The following is a 21744-nucleotide window of genomic DNA, read 5'->3' as shown; positions in this document are numbered from 1 at the left end:
CACACAAGAAAACCCAAAGGAAAATCCATTTCTGAAGTCTTTGAAGACACTAGATAAATCTAAATCTATTAATAATATACTCAAAGCCACCTTTCCACTGCTCACACCAAACTAATGTATTTATGAAGTTATCCTAAAGACTAAGAAAAGACCAGATTTCTCTTGTCATGTTTAATTTTAGTGATAAAGAAAATATTTTATAAAAGTAGCTGGTAACATGGGGCCAACAGTATAAATATTTTTATTGATAAGTTTTCCTATAAGTGTAAGATGGTAAAACAACTGTTACTTGGAAGCACAGCTATTCCTAAGTATATCTTTGGAAGCTGGGTTATGGGAAAATAATGATATATAAGGAAATATTTAGAATAAAGCCTTGCGAGGAATGCCACCCGTGTCAACAATAGGAGATCCGATTAGTAGACCTTCTGCCCTATGTAACTCTGAAAAAAATCACTGGTCTTTTCTGGCTTCAGCTAAGTCATCTGCAAAACAAAGGTGGATTGATTATATTAAACCATACCCGGAAGATGACAAAAAAATTAATTGAGTAAAACAAAGTAACATTGAACTTCTCTCAGAATGGAGTAGGGGTAAGGGTAATAAAAGATTAGCACACAAGACAAAACAACACATTTTCTTACCATCTATAATTTTGGGAATTTCTTTAGTAATAATCCATTCACCAGGCTGCAGCAGAGACTGTCCATAATACATATCAGACTCTGCACTCGTGCTGGAAAATGCAGAGCTACTGGAAGGCGTCAACTCCTCAAGTTTGAAGAAATCTAGGCCAGTTACTGTGCCACCAAAGAATTTGCAACCACCAAGACAACCACACTTGTTTCTACACCTCTTATTCTTCAGGGTGTCATCTGGCCACAAAAACCACAATCTAAATAGAACCCAAAACAAAACAAACAAAAAATAACAATTAAAAAAACTCATTAAGAAATGAAAAACTTTTTGGCAAATAATTAAATATAAATTAATTTTTAATATTTTTAAAAGTAAGCACAAAGTTTTATTCCTACTCTGGTTATGTCTGTTTAATCATTTTACCTTTCTAAAAGAAAACAAAACAGTATTACCACAGTAAATGAGATGGAAGTAAGTAGGAACAATGACAGAAATATAGCATACATTTAAAAGAAGAGTTAAAAAGAAGCAAATATAAAAATTAGACATTTAAATTCAGTTTTAAAACAGTAGTATATGTTGTCAAAAAGACTAAAGTTTTAAAACATTAATCTAAAAATGTACAAAACTATTAGTATAGATTATGCTTAATAGATAACTCATTACCCGTAGCATTTCAGAAATTATTTCACATTGCAAATTTAATACACCAAAAATTATAAATATGCAGCAAGTAGGAAACTATTTCTCAATAAAACTAAAATAACGAACTATTCTACATTGTAGAGAAAAACAATTATCCAGTTCTACTCTCTTGTAATGAGATCTACAAATAAAGTATTAAGAATATATGTAAACTTCTTTGGGCTCTGTGTAAGTGACTCACAAATCTTTCAGTACTAACTCCTTTCTTAAAAAATATTATACAATACAAATCTGAGATTTTATTTTTATTTATTTTTTTTTTTTTTTGAGATAGAATCTCACTCTGTTGCCCAGGCTAGAGTGCCATGGCGTCAGCCTAGCTCACAGCAACCTCAAACTCCTGGGCTCAAGCAATCCTCCTGCCTCAGCCTCCCGAGTAGCTGGACTACAGACATGGACCACCATGACCAGCTAATTTTTTCTATATATTTTTAGTTGTCCATATAATTCCTTTCTCTTTCTAGTAGAGACGGGGGTCTCCCTCTTGCTCAGGCTGGTCTCGAACTCCTGACCTCAAGCGATCCTCCCACCTCGGCCTCCCAGAGTGCTGGGATTACAGGCATGAGCCACCGCGCCCAGCCGAGATATATCTTTATTCTCTTTTTTTTATCTTATATAATAAAATAACCTTACACTTGTAGTCCATTTTTCTAAGTATTTTCACATGTATTATCTCCTTGGATTTTTAGGACCTTCACAGACAGAATAGGTATCATCATCTTCATTTTACATTCTTTTTTATTCCTTGAATATATGTATCAAGTGCCTAGTATCATGCTAAGTAAAACTGATACAGTCCTTACCCATATGGTTTATAATACAGAGTCAAAGCTAGGCCATAAACAATATCTAATCGGAAATTGTAGTAAGTGCTATGAAGTAAACAGGGTGTTGTGACAAAGAAAACAAGGGAAACCTTTAAAAAAGTAATATTTGAGATGTGAAATATGAGGTGGAATGAATAGATCAAGTTAGAAGTAGAACATCAGTCTAGAGAAGACAGAAGGAAAAATGTACTTCAATTAGATGTTATCAATTTCAAATCACTTCTGTATTAAGTCATTTGGCAAAAATTTCTTGAAGCACTATCAAAATTAAAAAATCTTATAAACACAATAGACATTTTTACTTAATTTGTGCAGCAAAATCTTAGAATGAATGCCTTCGGAGTCCTATAATTCAAATTTGAGTTCAAATTCTAGCTGTGCCACTTAGTAACTCCAGAAATTTAGGCAAGTTAGTTAACATCTCTCAGCCTCAATTTCCTCATGTGTAAAATGGTGGTATGATATATCTAATAAGATTGTTCCAACGATTAAACAGTATAACACACATAAAGCACCTGATGCAAAATCTGGAATACGTAAGTTACACAACAAATGTTAGCTTCCTTCCCCTATCTTTGTATAACCAAAGCATTAGTTCTCAAACTTTAGCTTATGTTAGAACACCTAAAGGGGTTGTTAAAATAAGGGTAGCTGGGCTCCACTCCCAGAGTTTCTGACTGAGGTCTTGGTAGGCTTGATTATGTAAATTTCTAGCAAGTTCCAAGGAGAAGTTGATGCTGGTGGTCTAGGAACTATACTTTTAAGAAACATTAATCTATTAATAATGAAACTAATTGCCTATATAATCTGGTCAGTGCAAAGGCAATTCATGTAACCAAAGCATTTGTACCCTCGTAATACTCCAAAATAAAAAAAAAAAATTGCAGTGTACATTGTCAACTATATCTCGATAAAGCTATAAAACATAAAAAAAAAAAAACCAATGGAAATACACATACTTAGTCTTCCCTTTAGAGTTTGGAAGGCCCATAAAAGGAAGAGTTTTATACAGTATATGATGATAGAGTGGTGGTTTCTAGGAACGATGAATTGGAATAAAAAGCTGGGGTGAGAGAGACAGTGTTATTTGGGGACCAGTAATTTAAACTTGTTTCACTGTTGAGATACATAGCATGGACTTAGAAACACATCAAAAAATAACGTTATTACCAGCAACCACACCATCGTTAGAGATGAGATATTTGGTATATTTGCATAAATATCAGGTCCTTTTATATTCATTGAGGTACATCAGCACAATCACATTAGGTCTTTATTTAAAATGTTCTTATTGCATTCCTACAGAATTTCCTCTATAATTATCTAGCAATAGTCATAAGAACCTGAGTCTACCACCCTTCTTAAAATTTTCACTTACCTCTTAGTTCTGGCATCATGAGTTTCTAAGAAATGTCTTTGCGCCTCATGTTTAGAATGATGATCAGCAGCTAATGCAATATCAACGGTAATGAGTCCTAAATTGGCTGACCCAGCTTCAAGCCAATAGGCCCTTCGCAGCACTGCCGGCTGAAGTCCAACTCTGCAATTATTTAATTGCTCAATGTACTGTCTCACTTGAAAATCCTGAATTGCAGCACTTATTCCTTCCCCAACAGATGGATTATGGAGATTACAGTTTGCAATCCGAACTGCACCCATCTAAAGTCAAATGAAGAAAATGAAACAAAACTGTAATTTCTGTATGTTTAGGTAGCTTCTTAGCCTAAGCTACAGAATAGGCGATCATTACAAATATACTAAAACATAGGCAGAAAAAGAATGGAAAAAAAAAAAGAAATAGGAAAGAAAAAAGAAAAGGAAAAAATAAAAAACAGAAAAAAAAGGGAAAATAGAAAAGTTAAATGTACTAACAGAATAAAAAGACATTCAATTAAAAAAACAGAAAAGGAAAAGGAAAATGAAAAGTAATGAAATCACAGAAACTTCATAAGCCTTGATTTTGAATTGCAACCCATAAAACAGAGTGGCAAACAAACGCTTTCAAGAGCCAGGAAGGAAATACAAATGTATTAATACAAAACCTAAAGACATTTAAAACCAAATCTTTTAAAACTACTACCAGTTTACATCCCAGCCATAAAAGCAATCTACCAGTTTATATCCCTGCCATAAAACAATGTTTTAATAATTCAATTAGAGTAAAAAAGTGGTAAAAGTATGCTTTAAAAAATATAATGCTGGAAGAAAACATGGATGAGTAAAAAGTAGAAAGCTGTCTTTTAAAATTTTTTGGTAGTTTATGAGATAAAACATAAATGTGTATTATATTTCAAGAAATGGAGGTTTAGTTTAGAAAAAGGAAAAAGAATTATACTGGCCTAGAAAAACACTTACCTTTATATTTGTAGCACAACCATGCTCCACAATATAAATATCAGCTCCATCTACTGCTAAACGAGTCATTGTATATTTCAGATCATCTGAAGTTGGACAAGGCCCAGGAATGCAACTCAACTAAAATAAAAAAGGATTATTTATTTAATTCATCACCAAAAACTCATTATTTTGCTAGTTAAATAAATTTCCTTATTTAAATAAAAAAACTTGGTTATATATTTTTAAAAAATCAAATTTCATTCTTCTATAATAAATGAAATCATCAGCACTTAAAATGTTATCAATTAGAAAACTAATAAGAAAGCATGTACCATTTTCATTCAAAAGGGGCAAGCAGCAAGTCTAATTGACAGAATACATATAAAACTTGTTATTGAAACTCACAAAGAATAAAATAAACTGATAAGAAAACAATGTCACAGGTTTATAAGAATTATATAAGAGTTTTGAGTTGTAAGATTTTTTTATAAGTACCACACATACATGCATTTGTTTTCACACATACCCACACATATTAATATAACAACTGTAAATTTTATGATGATATCCAGACAATCTACACAAATTTAGTTTTATTTATAAAGCATATATTTGGTAATGTTTAGGTTGGAAGAAAAATGTACATATCACCTACTTTAATGGATTTCTTGAGGAAATGGCGGGCCTGAGTAAATTACTGGCCCAATAGCATGTAAATGCTCATTAGTGACAGTCAGTAACTAGAAACAGGTGTCTTAAAAAAAAGAAAAAAAACAGGTGTCTTGCAGTATAGTCAATGTTTTATACTAATATATTTTCTTCAGGCAAAAACAGATCTTAACAGACTAAAGTGACTGGAGATCAATGGTTGTCTACAGTAGAAGCTGACTACAAAGAGACACAAAGGACTTTTCTAGGGTGATAGAAATGTTCTGTATCTTCACTGGTGGTATTGACATATATGACTAAGAAACTAATTCCGGGGAGCCTGGCAATGTGCTTGTAACAAGGAAAAAATAATTTTATCACCAATTATAGCTGTTTCCTTTATTGTCAGTAAATAAGCATAGGTTATACATTTTATTTTTGCACATAAAATTAAAAGCAGGATTAGTTACTTTCAATTCACAGTACTATAATAGCAAACAAATATAGTTTGTATAGTAAAAGAACAAAAAAAAAGGGAAAGACACGTACAGGAAAGAACTAGAAAGAAAAACTAAGCTGTTAACAAAAGTATGTCTGTGTTGTAGAGTAAGTTAATTTTCCTTTTTTAAACTGCCAGGTTTTCCAAGATTTCTGAAATCGGCATAATTCCAGAATCAGGGTGAAAATGCTCCCACCACCTCATTCATAAGGGAGAATATTTATTGTATAATAACACTCAGCATTTCATTGCCATTGCACATGATTTTAGGGATTATCATCCACTTTTTACAACCCTGTGAAGATACTGGAATGACACTTAACACATTGCCACACTAGAAAAATTTTTTTTTCTTGGGGACATGGTGTTTTATCACAAAAATAGAATAAAAACTTCGAAAACAAAACAATCCTAATTTAATGAAAAATTTGTTATTTTTTATTTTCTGTGTTTGAGTTATTTGCAACTTGAAAAATAATTCACACAGCTCCCAAGGTAAAGAGACATGTAAGTTATATATGCTTCATGAGTCCCCAGTGTCAAAACTAGTGTGAGTTAAATACAACTCACATGGCAGCAGTTAATGTGTTAATGAAGGCAGTAAAATGTTAAAGAACACAAGATTTGGAGTCAGGAAACCTGGAAAATGCCCAGACTGCTAATCACATTGTAGGAGAACAGGTATGTCCCACAGTGGTCTGCAAACCATGTCACATAAGGAATTTAACCTTCCTCTTGCTTCAATTTCTAAATCTTCTACATAAATAAATATAGAGCTGCATCCCAACAACTCAGTATGATAATGCAATAAGACATGAATGTTAACAGTAAAAATGTAAAAGATATAAGTTTTATAATATCTCCATTTATTTGTGAATGTGTTTTAATAATTACCTCATATTTTAGCTACTTACAAGTTGTAAGTGGCTAAAAATTGGTAAACTAATTTTATTAACTGGAAAAAAACTGAACTATAGTGTTCTTCACAGCTACATACATTTGATTTAAGCTGATATCTCAATCTTTCATTTTTAAAAAAATTCATAAATGTTTATAATACTGCTAATATATTTTTAACATACCTTGGATTCACAGAACCGACGATCAATTCCATGCTGACATATTATTACTGATTTTGGTCTTTCCAGTTCATACTCCCGACACACCACATGAAAAACAAATGTCTGTCCCCACTCCAAGAGGCATGCCAGCTACAGATATCAGTGACAGGTTGACATATTGTTAGCATTCTAAACAAGCATTCAGAGTTCAAAAGCTTATGAAGAATATTAACATGGCTTGAAAGAACCTAAATGCTGCCTTAAAACTGCTCCTAAATAATCCACTTGTTAGCCAATGATTTTTCTACCTTCACACCATTTATAAGTTTGTGTTACTTTTAATTTGTGAATGACAAAATGCATTGTCAAAATGAAAAATCATTTCAACTGAAAATTTTCACTTCAGCAACTTCAAAAGCAAATAAATAGCTTTATTCAAGGTTATATCTTTCCTCTTACATAGCTAACTAAATTCCTCCACATAGAAAAGCACTTAAAATTCTCTATCTAATAATAAACCAAACTTTATTGTGAATTTTTTGAGTATCTAATTATCATACTGAGCTGTAATTTTTGAAAAACTAAGTATTTTGAAGATTAAACTACTTTTATTTATGTAAAGTTTAATATATTAATTCTTCAAATCTTGAATTAAAAAAAAACTTAATTGTATAATTTATTAGAGTTGTTAAAAATAAAAACATTGAGGGATAGGTATACAAGACATTATCCCTCCAAAGAAACATATAATTTAAACTCTTGGAAAACAAATTTCACTTCGAAAACATACAAAAATGGAATAAACATAAAAGCACCTATGGATTCATGCACCACATGAAAACAGTGATACCAATATTCTATGCAGAAGACAGAAATGTTTCATCTTATAAGGGCAATTTATAAACATATGAGATTCTAGTAGTCCTTAGAATAAAGGAATTGTGTCCAGTCTTGCAGGATCAGCATGGCTCTATTTCCTTGTTAGGAAACAAGCTGCTTTGTTATACGCTTAAGTTTTTACGTGTATACTTAGGGATAGGCAATGGGAGATAATAAAGAGAGAACTTATTACAAGTTATAAGGTCAGTGAGCAATTATTTCTTTTCATCCATTTTTATACATTTCATTATACATTTATTTTCACCCATTTTCATACAAATCATTATACATTCTAATATTATATTGAGATGTCATTCATCTCCATATTTCTTTTCAATTCATTTTCATATTTCTAGAATATTAATTGTTGCTGCCCTCTGATAATTTCTTCCAGGTATACAAGGTATCTAGATTCTTTATTTACCTTCTTGTTGCTACTACCTAATCTAAATTATATATTTCATATCTATTCTGTAATTTTTTGTCAAAGTTGAGTATGTACATTTCTACCACATTCCAGTCTTTTGAAATGCCAAGATAAGCATTCATATTATAATAAATACATGACTCAACAGGTGAAATGTTACAATAATATGACAATTCAACTAAACTTCAGTAGTCAATCAGAACTAAATAATCTTCAAGGCCTCTGAGCCTTCTCAGGATTATATGGAACAGGGAGGTGAGGGGGAATTTATCCAAAAAGATCATACTCTTAGCACTCTAGACCAGACTTACTTACCAGTAAATTCACTTTTATTCTTTTAAAGTAGCCTCCACATCTCTAAATAGCAGGTACAAATCATATTATCTTGCTTTAGCACATGACAAGTAAAAAACTATGCTACCCAATTATTAGCACCATTAAGGGCTGCTTTTAAATTCAACTTAAGAAATATACGAGAAAGCAAAGTTCTTAGAAAATTATTCCATATACTAGAAAAAGAAGATTATTCCAACAGTGGAGGGCCAACTAACATAATTTTAATAATACATTAACTTGATTTCTACAACAGTTCTTTCCCCAAAGAAAGTCTTGAATTCTTATAAGTATTATAAAGAACTACATAACAGTACACCCATCAATTGCAAGTGGTTCAGAAAAGTAAAACTTCTCTGATTCATCTATAGCTAAGAAAATTCCGAACTACAAGAATGCCTTCCATCAGAATGTCATCAGTGGAAAGGCTATGAACATTCAAACATGCACACAAGTTATTCTTGGGAAGGTGGGTAAAGGAAGGAAAAAGAAAGTCAGTCAGGAGATAGTACTCTGAAAATCATACCTGTGGTGTTGTGACCTTAGCTGTAAGGCTTCCAGCCTGCACATCAATTAGCCATGCATATTCTAGGGAATCACTTCCTAAAGGAAGACCTTCTGCTGAGAACATAGCATGTGCTCTCAGCTGGAGACCTGACAAATTGATGTGACCTTCCCTGAGAACTTCATCCACAGGAGGTCGCTGCTGAAAACAGTAATAATTAGAATGTAAGAAGCACAAGAAAATTGCACTATAATTTCTAGCTGCTTATCTCCCCCCAAACCCGAGATGAATAATAAAATAATGGTATCTGGAAAATAAGACTTCAGAATCCACAAGCTCCTAACACAACCTTGGACCCACAGAAGGGTATATCCAAAAACATTAAGCTTCTTTAGTGACAATATCTATGAGAGCCCAACTACAACGCAAGATAGCTAGGTCCTAAAAAGTATACAGATCTCTAATTGGTAACTACCTCTATGAATAAAAAGAAACTACAGTAGCACTCTAACAGGGAATATGAGAGGCCAATCTTTTGTAGGAAAGCTAGGAATCATGAGATTAAAATATTAAAAAGAAAAGAGAAGAACAAAGATCCTTATAAGACCATAAAATGAAGAACTAAGGGGCGGGGGGAGTCAACATCTACATAGATTCTGAGGACTGTGTAAACAAAAGAAGGATAGTTTTCTATTATAGAGAATAATTATACACTCACTACTAAAAAGCAGCATACATTTCAAAGAGAAAATTTCTAACACATATTCAGAAAAATAAAGGGTATGGAACACTAGTTCCATAGAACATTAAGAATATAGCATCACATAAGTTTGGAAATGCCCTACCCATCACTCACCAATTTCTGTTAAATCTACGTCCCAATCTCTCACAAATGCACTGATTTTCTTCCATCTTCACTGCTGTTATCCTGGTTCAAATAGCATTACCTCTTGCCAGGACCATTGTAAGGCTTCCCAGCATTTACTTATTACATTTCTCTGCTTCACACTCTACCAACAATGACAGAAATCTTTTAAAAATGCAAATCTAATCATGTTCTTCCCTCTAGAACCATTATATGCTACCAAAGCACTGCCTATCTCTCCTTGCAGCAGTTTTACACTTGAATTTATCTTAACTTTAATTAATTTCTCCACCAGGTTCATTAGGGTAAGGACCATTTCTGTCTTGTTCACCAAGTATCTCACTGCACCTAACAGAGTGACCACAAAAAGTAGACTTTGCTGACTAGACAGATTTCTTTACAGCAAGTGTACTCAGAGCTTCCAATATATAAGTATCCACTAAGACAGCTCACAGATATTTCCCAACCTAATGTTACTATGGTAGTCCTCTTCATGTGTAGGCCATCTCACAGGGTTAGTGTTCCCTGCTTTTAACTCATCTTTGGACAAATATTCTTTATTTTTGAGGATAAGGGCTGAATCTAATTTACAAGGAGCTTTTAAAAAGAAATTTCAAGTAGTGACAACAATAGTTCTAGAAGCTCTATTGTCATCCAAGCTGTGTGACTTTATATAAAATCACTTAACTGTCCCAAGCATTAGTTTCCTTACCCTTGATCTGAGGGGATTGGAAAGGATGGTCAATAAAGTTCTCTTCTGGCACTGAGATTCAATAATTCTCAGTATAAAATTTTTTATGAATTTTTTTTTAGTTCAAAAATACATGTGGATCTTGGCCTATCCTCCTAAGATGAAGCCTACATAGCACACCAATAAGGATTACACTCTGAAGTTTTATTATGGTTTGCATCATGTTGTGGGTTGAATTGCATCTCCCAAAAAGGCATGTTCAAGTTTGAAGCCCTGGAATCTGTGAATGTGATCTTTTATGGAAATAGGGTTTTTGCAGATATTATATAATCAAGTTACGATGACGTTACAATGAATTAGGGTGGGCCCTAATCCAATATGACTGGCATCCTTATAAAAAGAGAAAAACTGGGACACACAGACACACAAAAAGAATGGCATTGAAGACAGAGGCAGCAATTTCAGTAACGTATCTGCAAGCCAAAAAATAACAAGGATTGCTGGCAACCACCAGAAGCTAAGAAGCAGCAAGGAAGGATCTTCCCCTATAGCCTTCAGAGACCAAGTAGCCCTGCTAACACCTTGATTTAGAACTTTGAGCTTCCAGAACTGTGAGAGAATAAATTTCTGTTAAGCTACCTAGTATATGGTACTTTGCTATAGCACTCCTATGAAACTAATACATAAGATGACCACAAAATGAAAAGTGTGTGGTTTCATAAGCTGGACACAGTAATCCATCCTTCACCTCAGATTCTTCACCTTGAAGCCTTGAGTTAAGACCAATGCTACTAGGAATAAGTAGCGACAGGTGTGTGACCCAGATTTGAGCACTGGGAGTAGTCACAGTGTGAAGCCTCCTACCATGTAAGAACATTAGATAGTACAGAGACAAACAAAGAAAAAATTTGGGGGGAATAGTCATAACAATACTATAAAATGTAAGCAAGTTAAGTAAATAAGCAAATTTCAAGAGGATATATACCTTGTCTTTGGGGTAAATTACACAGTGCTAATGATCTAGGAAATAAAATATCACCAGACTCCTACTATCACCTTGATATCTCCACCCCATGAACTCCTTCTCTAATCCCGAAACAAATCTTACTTTATTAATTCAGTCTATCTAGAAGTTTGCCACACCTCTTTAATAAGGGTTAATGTGAACCTTCATAATGAGCTCAATTAAATGTTTTTCATGTCTGGTAAAACCTTTGGAAAGTGTAATGATTAAAATAAATAAAAGTTGAAGATCAACCAGGTAATCATAAAGAAACCAGGAATATTCATCTAAGATTATCAGAACTCACTCATAAGAAGAGATTTTTCCCTTTATTAATTTTCTCAGTAGACTGAAAAAAGGAGACGAGTTCCCCCTCCACACACCTGCCTCCCAGAATAAAAAACAACCAATTCTAATGACCCACTAATTACAGAGAGAAGGACAAGTGTTATTTTTAAGACTTCTATGGCAAGTTAAAGTGTTATGCAAATAAAATCTCTGTGAGGACAGAATAGTTCTGCATCTCCATTTTGGTGGTGGTTGCATGAATCTACACATGGTAAAATGACCCAGAACTATGAACACACATTGTACCAAAGTCAATTTCTTTGTTTTGATACCGTATTATAATTACATAAATTATTTATACCATAGTGAAAACTAGGTGAAGGCTGCACACAGGATCTTTCTGTACTATCTTTGCAACTTCCTGTGAATCTATATATATTTCAAAATAGAAGTTTAACACAGAAAACACATTCTGTGTCAAAACAGAAACAATGCCTCACTCATATTAAGTTTTAGCTATTACTATCTCAGCTATGCCAAACATACATATATGAAAAATAAAAGTCTATGAAGAAAAATATAATCAGCTATGGCGAAAGAGTGAAAAGAGAGTATGCGATTTTAAATAAGATAATCAGTTACTACTATAATCCATAATAAATGATCATCCATTGATGATTTTTGAGTGTCAGATACATCTTCCTGGTTATAATTTTACTCTGCCTGGTATTAAAATCCACTTATATTAGGTTGGTGCAAAAGTAATTTCAGTTTTAGCATTGAAGTTTGCTGTTTGATATTGGAATACATTCTTAAATGTAGTTATGTTATACATCATTTTAATGTGCATTTCTCGCTTTATGTTTTTTTGCTAATGACTTATTACTTGATGTTTACTTCATATTTATTTTAGACTATGGAAATGATGTTAGACAAAAGCAAATTTGAGCGATTTTCTTATTCGAGTTCAAAATGGGTCGTAAAGCAGAAACTTCTTAATACAGTTAAATTAAAAGTCTCTAATTTAAAGAGCGATTTATTCCAAGCACAGAAGCTAACACATTATTTTGACTCTATAAATATGAACAGTAAATTTCTTAAGTCTCTATCACATCCCACTTTCACATTACCTGATAGTTATCACTGACAAACACATTCAGGGGTGACAGGATAAGTTGGAGCATGGTCTCCCTAAATCCTTTTTTCATTTCAAAACATAGTCTTTCCAAGAAAGCTGTAGGGCATTCAGGACCATCAGTAGTTCCATGCTATAGTCAAACAAAATACCATAATCAAGATATAGAAAAAGTGAACAGTAAGGAAGTATATGAAGCTAAAAATTACATTCATCATGATTAAGAGAATTTGATTTTTCAAAAGAAAAAACAGTGCTTACTGACAAAAATAACTACTCTGTACTCCAGTATGGACATTAGCTGCACTAAGCAACCAGAGGCGACCCTTCTCTGTACAATACTAGGTACATGACATGGAGTCAGTATGCAGCCCAGTGCTCTAGGGTCACTATTCCCCAGCTAATCTGGCCCTGCTCCAAAGTCACTGGCTTCGTGGAGCAATATAATCGCATTCCAGGTCAGCCCCAAGAGGCCCAAGCGGCATTGTTAGAGTGAACCAAGGTACTGTGCTGGATCCAAACCACACAATTCAACCTCCAGGGTCAAGCCTGAAACTTTTCTGTAACAGGTCTACCACAAGGCCCCAAACTGGTCTGGGGTCTGGAGATAAAAAGCTAAGAAAATATAAAGTCCTCAAATATCCATCAGGCTAATTATAAATGCAACAACTCAATGTCAATGTCATGACACAACATCCTGGTAGTTACACAGAACAGCAAAGAAGAAGCTAAAGTGAAAGAAGAAAAACAGAAAGTAAAATTAGCAGTGATCAATTAATCATATTATGAAGAAAAATAAGTTAGAATTAAAACAGTAAAAGAGCATAAAAGTTTTTTAATGTGAATTTTTTTTCTAAGTGTGTACTATATGCGTACACACATACACAGTTTCCTGTGCTAGATGGATATCATAATATATTCCAGATTATTTTGATATGTAAACACTTACAACGGGAAGACGCCCATGAACTTTGTACAAATTAACAAGTACAGTAATATCCCATGGACGCAAGGTAAGTGGGTGAATTGACTTGGCTGAACTTTCATTTTCCTTTTTGTCATTTTCCATTCCAACAGCAGTCCACCCAGAGCTGGATGATGTTGACAATGACAGAACAGGACTTGAAATAACCTCTTCAAAATCCATATACATGTCATCTTCTCCAAAGTAGTTTTCCTATAAATATTAAGAAAAAACAAACTGCTATCAAGAGATATGTATTAGGTTTTCACCATGAGTCCTAAATTTGTAAACTATGCATTTCCCTAACCTATTGTATTTATTTATTTTTATTTTTTTTTTCTCTGAGACAGAGTCTCACTCTGTTGCCCAGGCTAGAATGCTGTGGCATGAGCCTAGCTCACAGCAACCTCAAACTCCTGGGCTCAAGCAATCCTCCTGCCTCAGCCTCCCGAGTAGCTGGGACTACAGGCATGCGCCACCATGCCCGGCTAATTTTTTCTATATATATTTTTAGTTGGCCAGATAATTTCTATTTTTTTTTTTTTTTTTTTTTTTAATAGAGACAGGGTCTCGCTTTTGCTCAGGCTGGTCTCGAACTCCTGAGCTCAAATGATCCACCCACCTCAGCCTCCCAGAGTGCTAGAATTATAGGCGTGAGCCACCTCGCCCGGCCCCTAACCTATTGTATTTAATAAATACTATCAGGTCTATTTCCTTAAAATAAAAAAAAAATTACATATATATTTAAGGTACACACATAGCTGCTTAGCAAATAAATATTCTGTAGCAAAACACACATAGTGTTACAGAAGTTTGTAATAAAGCTTCACGACACCACCTCAATTAGAGCAAAACTTGTACGTTAGGTCCTCAAAGAGACCTTTGATGGTTTGTACAGTTCAACAGTTTTCAATCTTTGCCTCTCAGAGTTTTGATGCAATACCCAGGGACATTCTTTTGGGAAAGCAGATCAATTCATAGAAAATCAATTTGGCTAAATCCAATTAGATAAATACTATAAGTCACATATTCCTGTTGTAATATTTATCAGGACTGTCTTAATAGCTTTAATAAAAATATCCAATTTTGTTTATTAATGAAAGCATATGCTATGAACAGTTATGAAAAAAACTTCCTTTTAATAGTTTGTCTTGTTTTTTAAGTATTTCAATTGTTAATATTCTAATTTCTTTTGTATCAGAATTTAAATTTAATTTTAATTTAAATTCTTCTGCCTTCCCATTGATTCTGAATTTAAATTTTACCTATTTGATCTCTCAGTACTAAACAAAAGTTAACTACTGTTAACATTGTTACTATCTGTTAAATAGTTGAACCACGTATTTTGGTAAATTCTGCAGTTTGTTTACTGACAAATTTATTTTCTGGCTAGGTTTATGAACATCCGGCCATAATATCTTTTCACAGGAAGGGATGTTGAAGGGCCTAAAATCACACTGTTAATTAGTGGGAGGACTAATTGTTAAAATCCCAGATCTACAAACTCACAAAACCAGTGCTTTTCCTTCTATTCTCTACCTCTAAATATTAATAATACAGATGCAACATGAAACTTGCTTGAAATCTTGATAACTGTCCTTATAATAATGAATCCATAAACAAATTTAAGTATAAATATAAAGGTAAATAAATAACATAAATAAATAAAAAGTAAATGCTAAATACCAACATTAAATTTTTAAAACTAAACATAAATGTCTACTTGAGCTTGATATACATTAAAAACCTAAAGTTATTCATAGCAATAGTACTCTCTTAGATCATTTGAGAAGCCTTTTCAAAATATACATGCCATCCCAGTCATGGAGACTGGTTCAGGAGGTTTACAGTAGGCACGGAGCCCAGAGTTAAATGTAAAGTGTAAAAATTTCTTGGTGATTTTATTTACAAATAGCATCCAGACACAATCACCTCTGCCCCACCTTCCCTCTAAACAGCAGATCTAAGGAGTCAACATATACTGTTTATATTTATTAAGTTTCAACACACTACAATGTACCACAAAACATTTACCAGCACTTATTTTAGCTAATTTTTTACAATCCTAGCCTACAGATCTCTTATTTTAAAAAAATTCTCTTGTAGTCTCTTACAATTTTAAATCTCAAAACAAATGCATATTCCTGTAGATTACTATAATTAAGAGAGAAAAGATTCTCTGGGGTCCAATGTTCAATTTCCTACTAAACCAACCAATCTCCATTTAATTATCTGAAACAAATAATTCACATCGAATCCTTTAGAAAACACTGAATGACCAACATAGTAGAGGACATTTGCCAGTTTCTATTAAATATGTCAGTGACTATGTTTTTAAGTAGTTATAAAACACTAGGAGTCTTTTATGAGTTAACACATTTGCACCTATTGAATATTATCAACAAAATGTACTTTTAAAATTGTAACTCGTTTAAAAAAAATCTAGCCTAATGTTAAATGTCTAATGCTGGGTGTGTTATTTAAGTTTTGTTTTTTAAATATGTGAATTCCAAATCTGTAGGAGTTAATTTCTTAAAGAGTCACTAAAAAAAAAATTACCAAACAGTTGACCAAAGTATAAGGCAAGTGGTAATACATTATGGCAAACTTTTATGGTACTTTAAGATTAATGAATGTACACAAATATAAATAAAACTTCCATTTCCATTTTATGGTAGGTGGCATGCAAACTTAAATTATCTTTTAAATAAATTCTAAACAACCCTAGAAAAAAATTATTTTCTTACAGAACAGGGAAACCGTGTTCCTTTGTCAAGGCTGCAGCATGCTCGAATTTAAGAATGATAAACTATACTTTCAATTTACTTAAAAAGCTCTGAAATTTTATTTTCATAAAGATATTTTGTTATGTGAGTGCCAAGGAACCTTCCTCAAGTAACAGGAGACTGCCATGTTTTTCCCAGGTAAAAATTCATAGTTATCCAGCGATACTCATTTATCAAAAAAAAAAAAAAAAAAAGAATTAACAATAGGTTACAAGAGGATAGCTAATAAAATCACAGAAGCAGGAAAAAAGCCTCCAAGTACTGTTTTCAAAATTACTTTTTTTTTTAAAAAAAAGGAAAATAGTCAGATTTCTGTCCAAGACTATTAAAACTAATTTTTAATAAGAAAGGCACTTATGCCATATATACCCTGAATCCACAGTTACTATTTGTTACCACTGACATGCTGTCATTGTGAAGAGTAAGATTTCTTTTCTTCCATTAGCAAAAAATGTAATAAGACTAAAAGAAGTCAATTCAGAAAAGCAATATACGTGGTATTGCTATCCAACCTTATATCCACAACAAAAGGAATGACAAAGTTTTTTAATATAACTGAGATGACTTTGGGCTAATACTTAGAGCTGCTATGTTGTCTAAATTGGCATAAAACCTCTCATTTCCATAAATTGTCCTAATAAATTTTAATGCATGTTCAGTATATTTTCTTCTTAGAATTCATTACAATGATAATGCCAGGCCCAGTTTCTTTTGTGGATCTTGAAAATCAGTTTTTCATATACAGCCAAACAAATATGCAGTGACTTTTTTTCCCAATTTATCCTTTATAATTTCTTAATGTTTAATTTTTATATCGAAGGAAACACAATCTCAGTTACATGAACTTTCACATTCCCTCATTTTTCTTTTTCACATATATAGTCATTGTGTATGACATTATATGACATGACCTTTCCTTTTGGGGTCCTGCAGCAGACAGAGGGGTGCTCAAACTGTAAACTCCCTAACTGCTGGCCCTCCCTGGTGCTGCCTGCCCAGTGACTCCAGCAGAGCAGGACACACCCCAAGGTGGAGGGACACTGAATCCTAGTGAGATGGAATGAGAGAGACTTGGGCCCAGTATGCTTCTTCCTGGCATGGTCAGGGTTTGACCTCTGGGACCCAGGGGACAGACTCACAGGCCAGATCCTGTATACCCAGGTCTTGATCAAATTGCCTGGGGGCACAGAGGGGATATTTGTGAATTAGTCTTGCAATGTGTGGGTGCCTGCAGAGGCAGATCAGGGGTGAGAGTGCAGAACGGGTCCTAGCTGCAGCATGCTTGTGGGGAACCCCTGCTACCATGGGAAGGCCACACTCCCAGCTCAGGCCAGGATTCTGAGCAAGGAATTTCCCAGCCTACATCACAGACATTGGGGAGCTTGGCTGGCTTGAGGTCCTCCCTGCTACAGAAGTCCAGGAGAAAGTGTGGAATAGGGTAGGGTGGAAAGGAGCGAGGCCTGCTCCACACTACACACACAGATTTTTTGGTTGAGTGGGGCCACTTCAGCCCCTCCTTGGCAGCTTTGCCCAGAGCAGGGAACAGACCTTTGACCCTTGCTAAAAGCATTTGTGGAGCTTGAGGGCAGGCTCACCCAACCAAGCCCCACCCAGCCTCACTCCTCCACCCACCCCTGCTGAGGTGGAGAGTAAAGACACACCTGGAAGTTCCAGGACCCACCCACCACCTGGGGCACTAGAGTGCAGTCTCCTGAGGAACTAGAGCTGGTCACAGGACCCAAAAACAACCCTGCAGCTTGTTCCTCCTGGCAAACACCACCTTCTGACAGGGATGTCAATTTGTACACCCTTTCACTGCATTTACTGACTCATCATATAGGGCGTGGTTGATTCTCACCCACCACCACCATCTAGTGTCTCAGACATTAAACTGGCCCTGTCATTATCTAAACAAAAGAAAATCCAAAGGTAAGAAGCAAGAGCTGCTCCAGATGGGAAGGAATCAACAGAGAACTCTGGAAGTATGAAGAATCACAGCCAAAGGACACCCCCGAATGGGAACAAAAGCTCTCTAGCAACGCATACCAACCAAAATCAGAATATCAAAATGACAGATGAAGATTTCTGAACATGGATTGGAAGGAAGCTCAATGAAATGCAAGACAAAATGGAAACCCAACACAAAGAAACCACAAAAGGAATGAAAGAAATGAATGAAAAATTCACTAAAGAAATTGAAATATTAAAGAAAAATAAAGCAGAAGTTCAAGGAGTGAAAAATTCATTCAAAGAATTACAAAGCACAGTGGAAAAATCTTAAGAATAGGTTAGATCAAGCAGAAGGAAGAATCTCAGAGCTTTCAATTCAACAAGTCAATCGCAGACATAGAGCAGGGAAATAAAAGCACAAAGCCTACAAGAAATACGGGATTATGTGAAGAGGCCTAAAGTAAGAATTACAAGCATCCATGAAAGTGAAGAAGAAAATACACAAGGGTTGGATAATTTATTTGAGGAAATAATTGAGGAAAATTTCCCTGGCCCTGCTAGAAATCTAGATATCCAGGTATAAGAAGCTCAAAAGACTCCTGGGAGATTCATCACAAAGAGGAAAAACACAATGACACATTGTCATTAGACTGGCTGAAATAAACACAAAAGAGACCCTCCTATGAGATGTAAGATGACAGCAGCAGGTAACATACAAAGCAAAACCCATCATACTAACTGTAGACTTCTCAACTGAGACCTTAGAAGCCAGAAAGGACTGAAGATCCATTCTCAGTCTTCTCAAACAGAATAATGTCCAGCCTAGAATTTTGTACCTGAAAAACTAAGTTTCATTTATGAGGAGGAAATAAAGTCTTTCTCAGACAAGCAAACACTGAGGATATTTGTCAAAACAAGATCTTGCCTGCAAGAAGTACTCAGAACAGCATTACACACGGATCAGCACAACAGACACTCACCAGTGTAAAATGATCCAAAAGCTAAAGGTCAAAGGCCAGATACCACATGGCTCAAGACACTAAGCAACAAAGTTCTACTCAACAGGATAAACAAAAATCCACACCACTTATCAATTCCTTCAATAAATGTGAATGGCTTGAATTGCCCACTGAAGAGACATAGGCTGGCAGAATGGATAAATATACACAAGCCAAGAATCTGCTGTCTTCAGGAAACACATCTAACACATAAGGACTCAATTAGACTCAAGGTGAAGGGATGGAAAAAAATATTCCACACAAATAGAAAGCAAAAGAGAGCTGGTAGAGCAGCTCTCATATCAGATAACTTAGTCCTCAAATCAACAAAAGTAATGACACAACAATTCTACATATCTGTGCACCGAACATGGGAGCGTCCAGATTCATAAAGCAAATCCTACTTGAACTAAACAAAATGATAAACAGCAGCACCACAATAGCCAGGGACTTCAACACGCCTCTGACAGAACAGGACAGATCCTCCACACAGAAAATAAACAAAGAAACAATGGACTTAAACAGAACTCTAGAACAAATGGGTATGACTGACATTTACGGAACGTTCTACCCAAAAAGCACTGAATATACGTTTTTCTCATTAGCTCATGGGACATTCTCTGAGATTGACCATATCCTAAGCCACAAAGCATGTCTCAACAAATTTAAAAAAAATAGAAATTTATACCATGCATCTTCGCAGACCACAGTGGAATAAAATTAGAAATTGACTCCAACACAAACTCTCATCTCTACACAAAGTCATGGAAACTAAACAACCTTCTGCTGAAAGATTATTACGTTAAGGAGGAAATTAAGATGGAAACCAATTTTTTAAATAAAACTACAAACAAATCTTTGTCCATTATTTATCATAAAATTTTCCTGTTTTTAATGGGTTCACTTGAAATATACTTTTCCTGGTACCAATTATTCTCAGATAACAAGTACTTCTATTGCTGCATTAATTAAAATGTGTTAAAATTTGTACGTATCTATCCTTCTAGCTATTACCCTAGCTTATCTACTTGAGAAGAGATGCTATATCATCTTTATCTCCAGCAGTTAGCACCATTCCTATATATAATAAATGCAGAAAAAAAATGCTGAACTGAAAAGTACTATTTTTAATATACAGTTTTGTAATTGAGTCTAGCACCCCAGGTCCCATCACCATACATCATATATCCTCAACCCTTCAAATCATCCAACTAGCTATTTCAGTGGTCTCAATTTTTAATTAACTGCTTTGCCTATGTTTAAAGGTGTAAGTTCTTTTCAAAGTCATACCTTTATACATAAAAAGGCATTCAACAGAGGTCCATAGAGAGTTATCTGAGAATCTGGGGAAAGTTCCATTTCTACATGAAGTTTATCTGGTGGAAGTTCTGAAGGATCAATAGGTGGGCGTGAAGAAGTAGAGGGAGAAGAAACAACTCTGTCTGATGTTTTCTGGGATGGCCTTAATACAGATAGCATTGTTTCTTCCATTTCTGACACTGGAATAAATTGAGGGAAACAAAACATTACTGTTTGAGAGGGGGAGCAAATGACTTCTTAGATGTTCTTCAAGGAAGTATTCACTAAAAAATTTTATCTTGCAAATAAGAAATCAATTAATCCTTACATAAGTGTATAAAGTGAAAGCAGACCTGAAAGCAAAGAATTAAGAATAATTAAGAAAGCAAGGAATAGACCTCATTGAAATATGGAAAGATATACATAAATCAGATTGCATAGAATCAGTGAAAAGTTCCTGTTAACATAAGCAACACTCTCATTGAGTCCCTGCAATATAAATTTGGGTCACAACTAAACCTTAACTCTACTTGGGCATTTCAACAACAAAGTTGTTTTCACATAAATAGCTACTCAAATACAGTGTGACATCATCAAGCCACCATACACATTAAGAACTGCAGAAACTATTCTCTGAAACTTAACTCACCGGAAAAATACCAAAAAAAAAAAAAAAAAAAAAAAAAAAAATCACTTGATTCTAACTCCTTTTAAGACACAGGTAATAAGGTAAATTACCTTCAGGAAACTATAAATTATGTGATAGTTGTCTAATGCACTAAAGAAACTAATATTTCACATAATCAGGCACCTCAAATTTATGGATTCACATACACCTTGTTTCATATTCAAGCTCTGCTGCTTTTAGTTTGGCAGACCTTGAGAAAACTACCTACCTTCTCTGA

The 21744-nt window shown here is 34.3% G+C and overlaps 1 protein-coding gene across 2 annotated transcripts in view; it reads right to left on the bottom strand.

Moving 5' to 3' along the window:
- Positions 1–21744, bottom strand: part of BLTP1 (bridge-like lipid transfer protein family member 1) — a 173497-nt gene that overhangs the window by 105065 nt on the left and 46688 nt on the right. For both annotated transcript variants that reach the window (XM_069493730.1, XM_069493731.1), the window contains 8 exons: positions 20831–21039; positions 13792–14019; positions 12838–12975; positions 8882–9061; positions 6738–6866; positions 4527–4646; positions 3550–3830; positions 645–895 (listed from right to left, as the gene is read on the bottom strand). In XM_069493730.1, the coding sequence (XP_069349831.1) occupies positions 645–895; positions 3550–3830; positions 4527–4646; positions 6738–6866; positions 8882–9061; positions 12838–12975; positions 13792–14019; positions 20831–21039 (1536 nt within the window). The remainder of the gene's footprint in view (positions 1–644; positions 896–3549; positions 3831–4526; positions 4647–6737; positions 6867–8881; positions 9062–12837; positions 12976–13791; positions 14020–20830; positions 21040–21744) is intronic.

The sequence above is a fragment of the Eulemur rufifrons genome, chromosome 18 (assembly GCF_041146395.1).
Source record: "Eulemur rufifrons isolate Redbay chromosome 18, OSU_ERuf_1, whole genome shotgun sequence".
In the NCBI taxonomy this organism is placed as follows: domain Eukaryota; kingdom Metazoa; phylum Chordata; class Mammalia; order Primates; family Lemuridae; genus Eulemur; species Eulemur rufifrons.
Note: the sequence above shows the minus strand (reverse complement) of the source record. Positions and strands in the feature narration are given on the sequence as shown.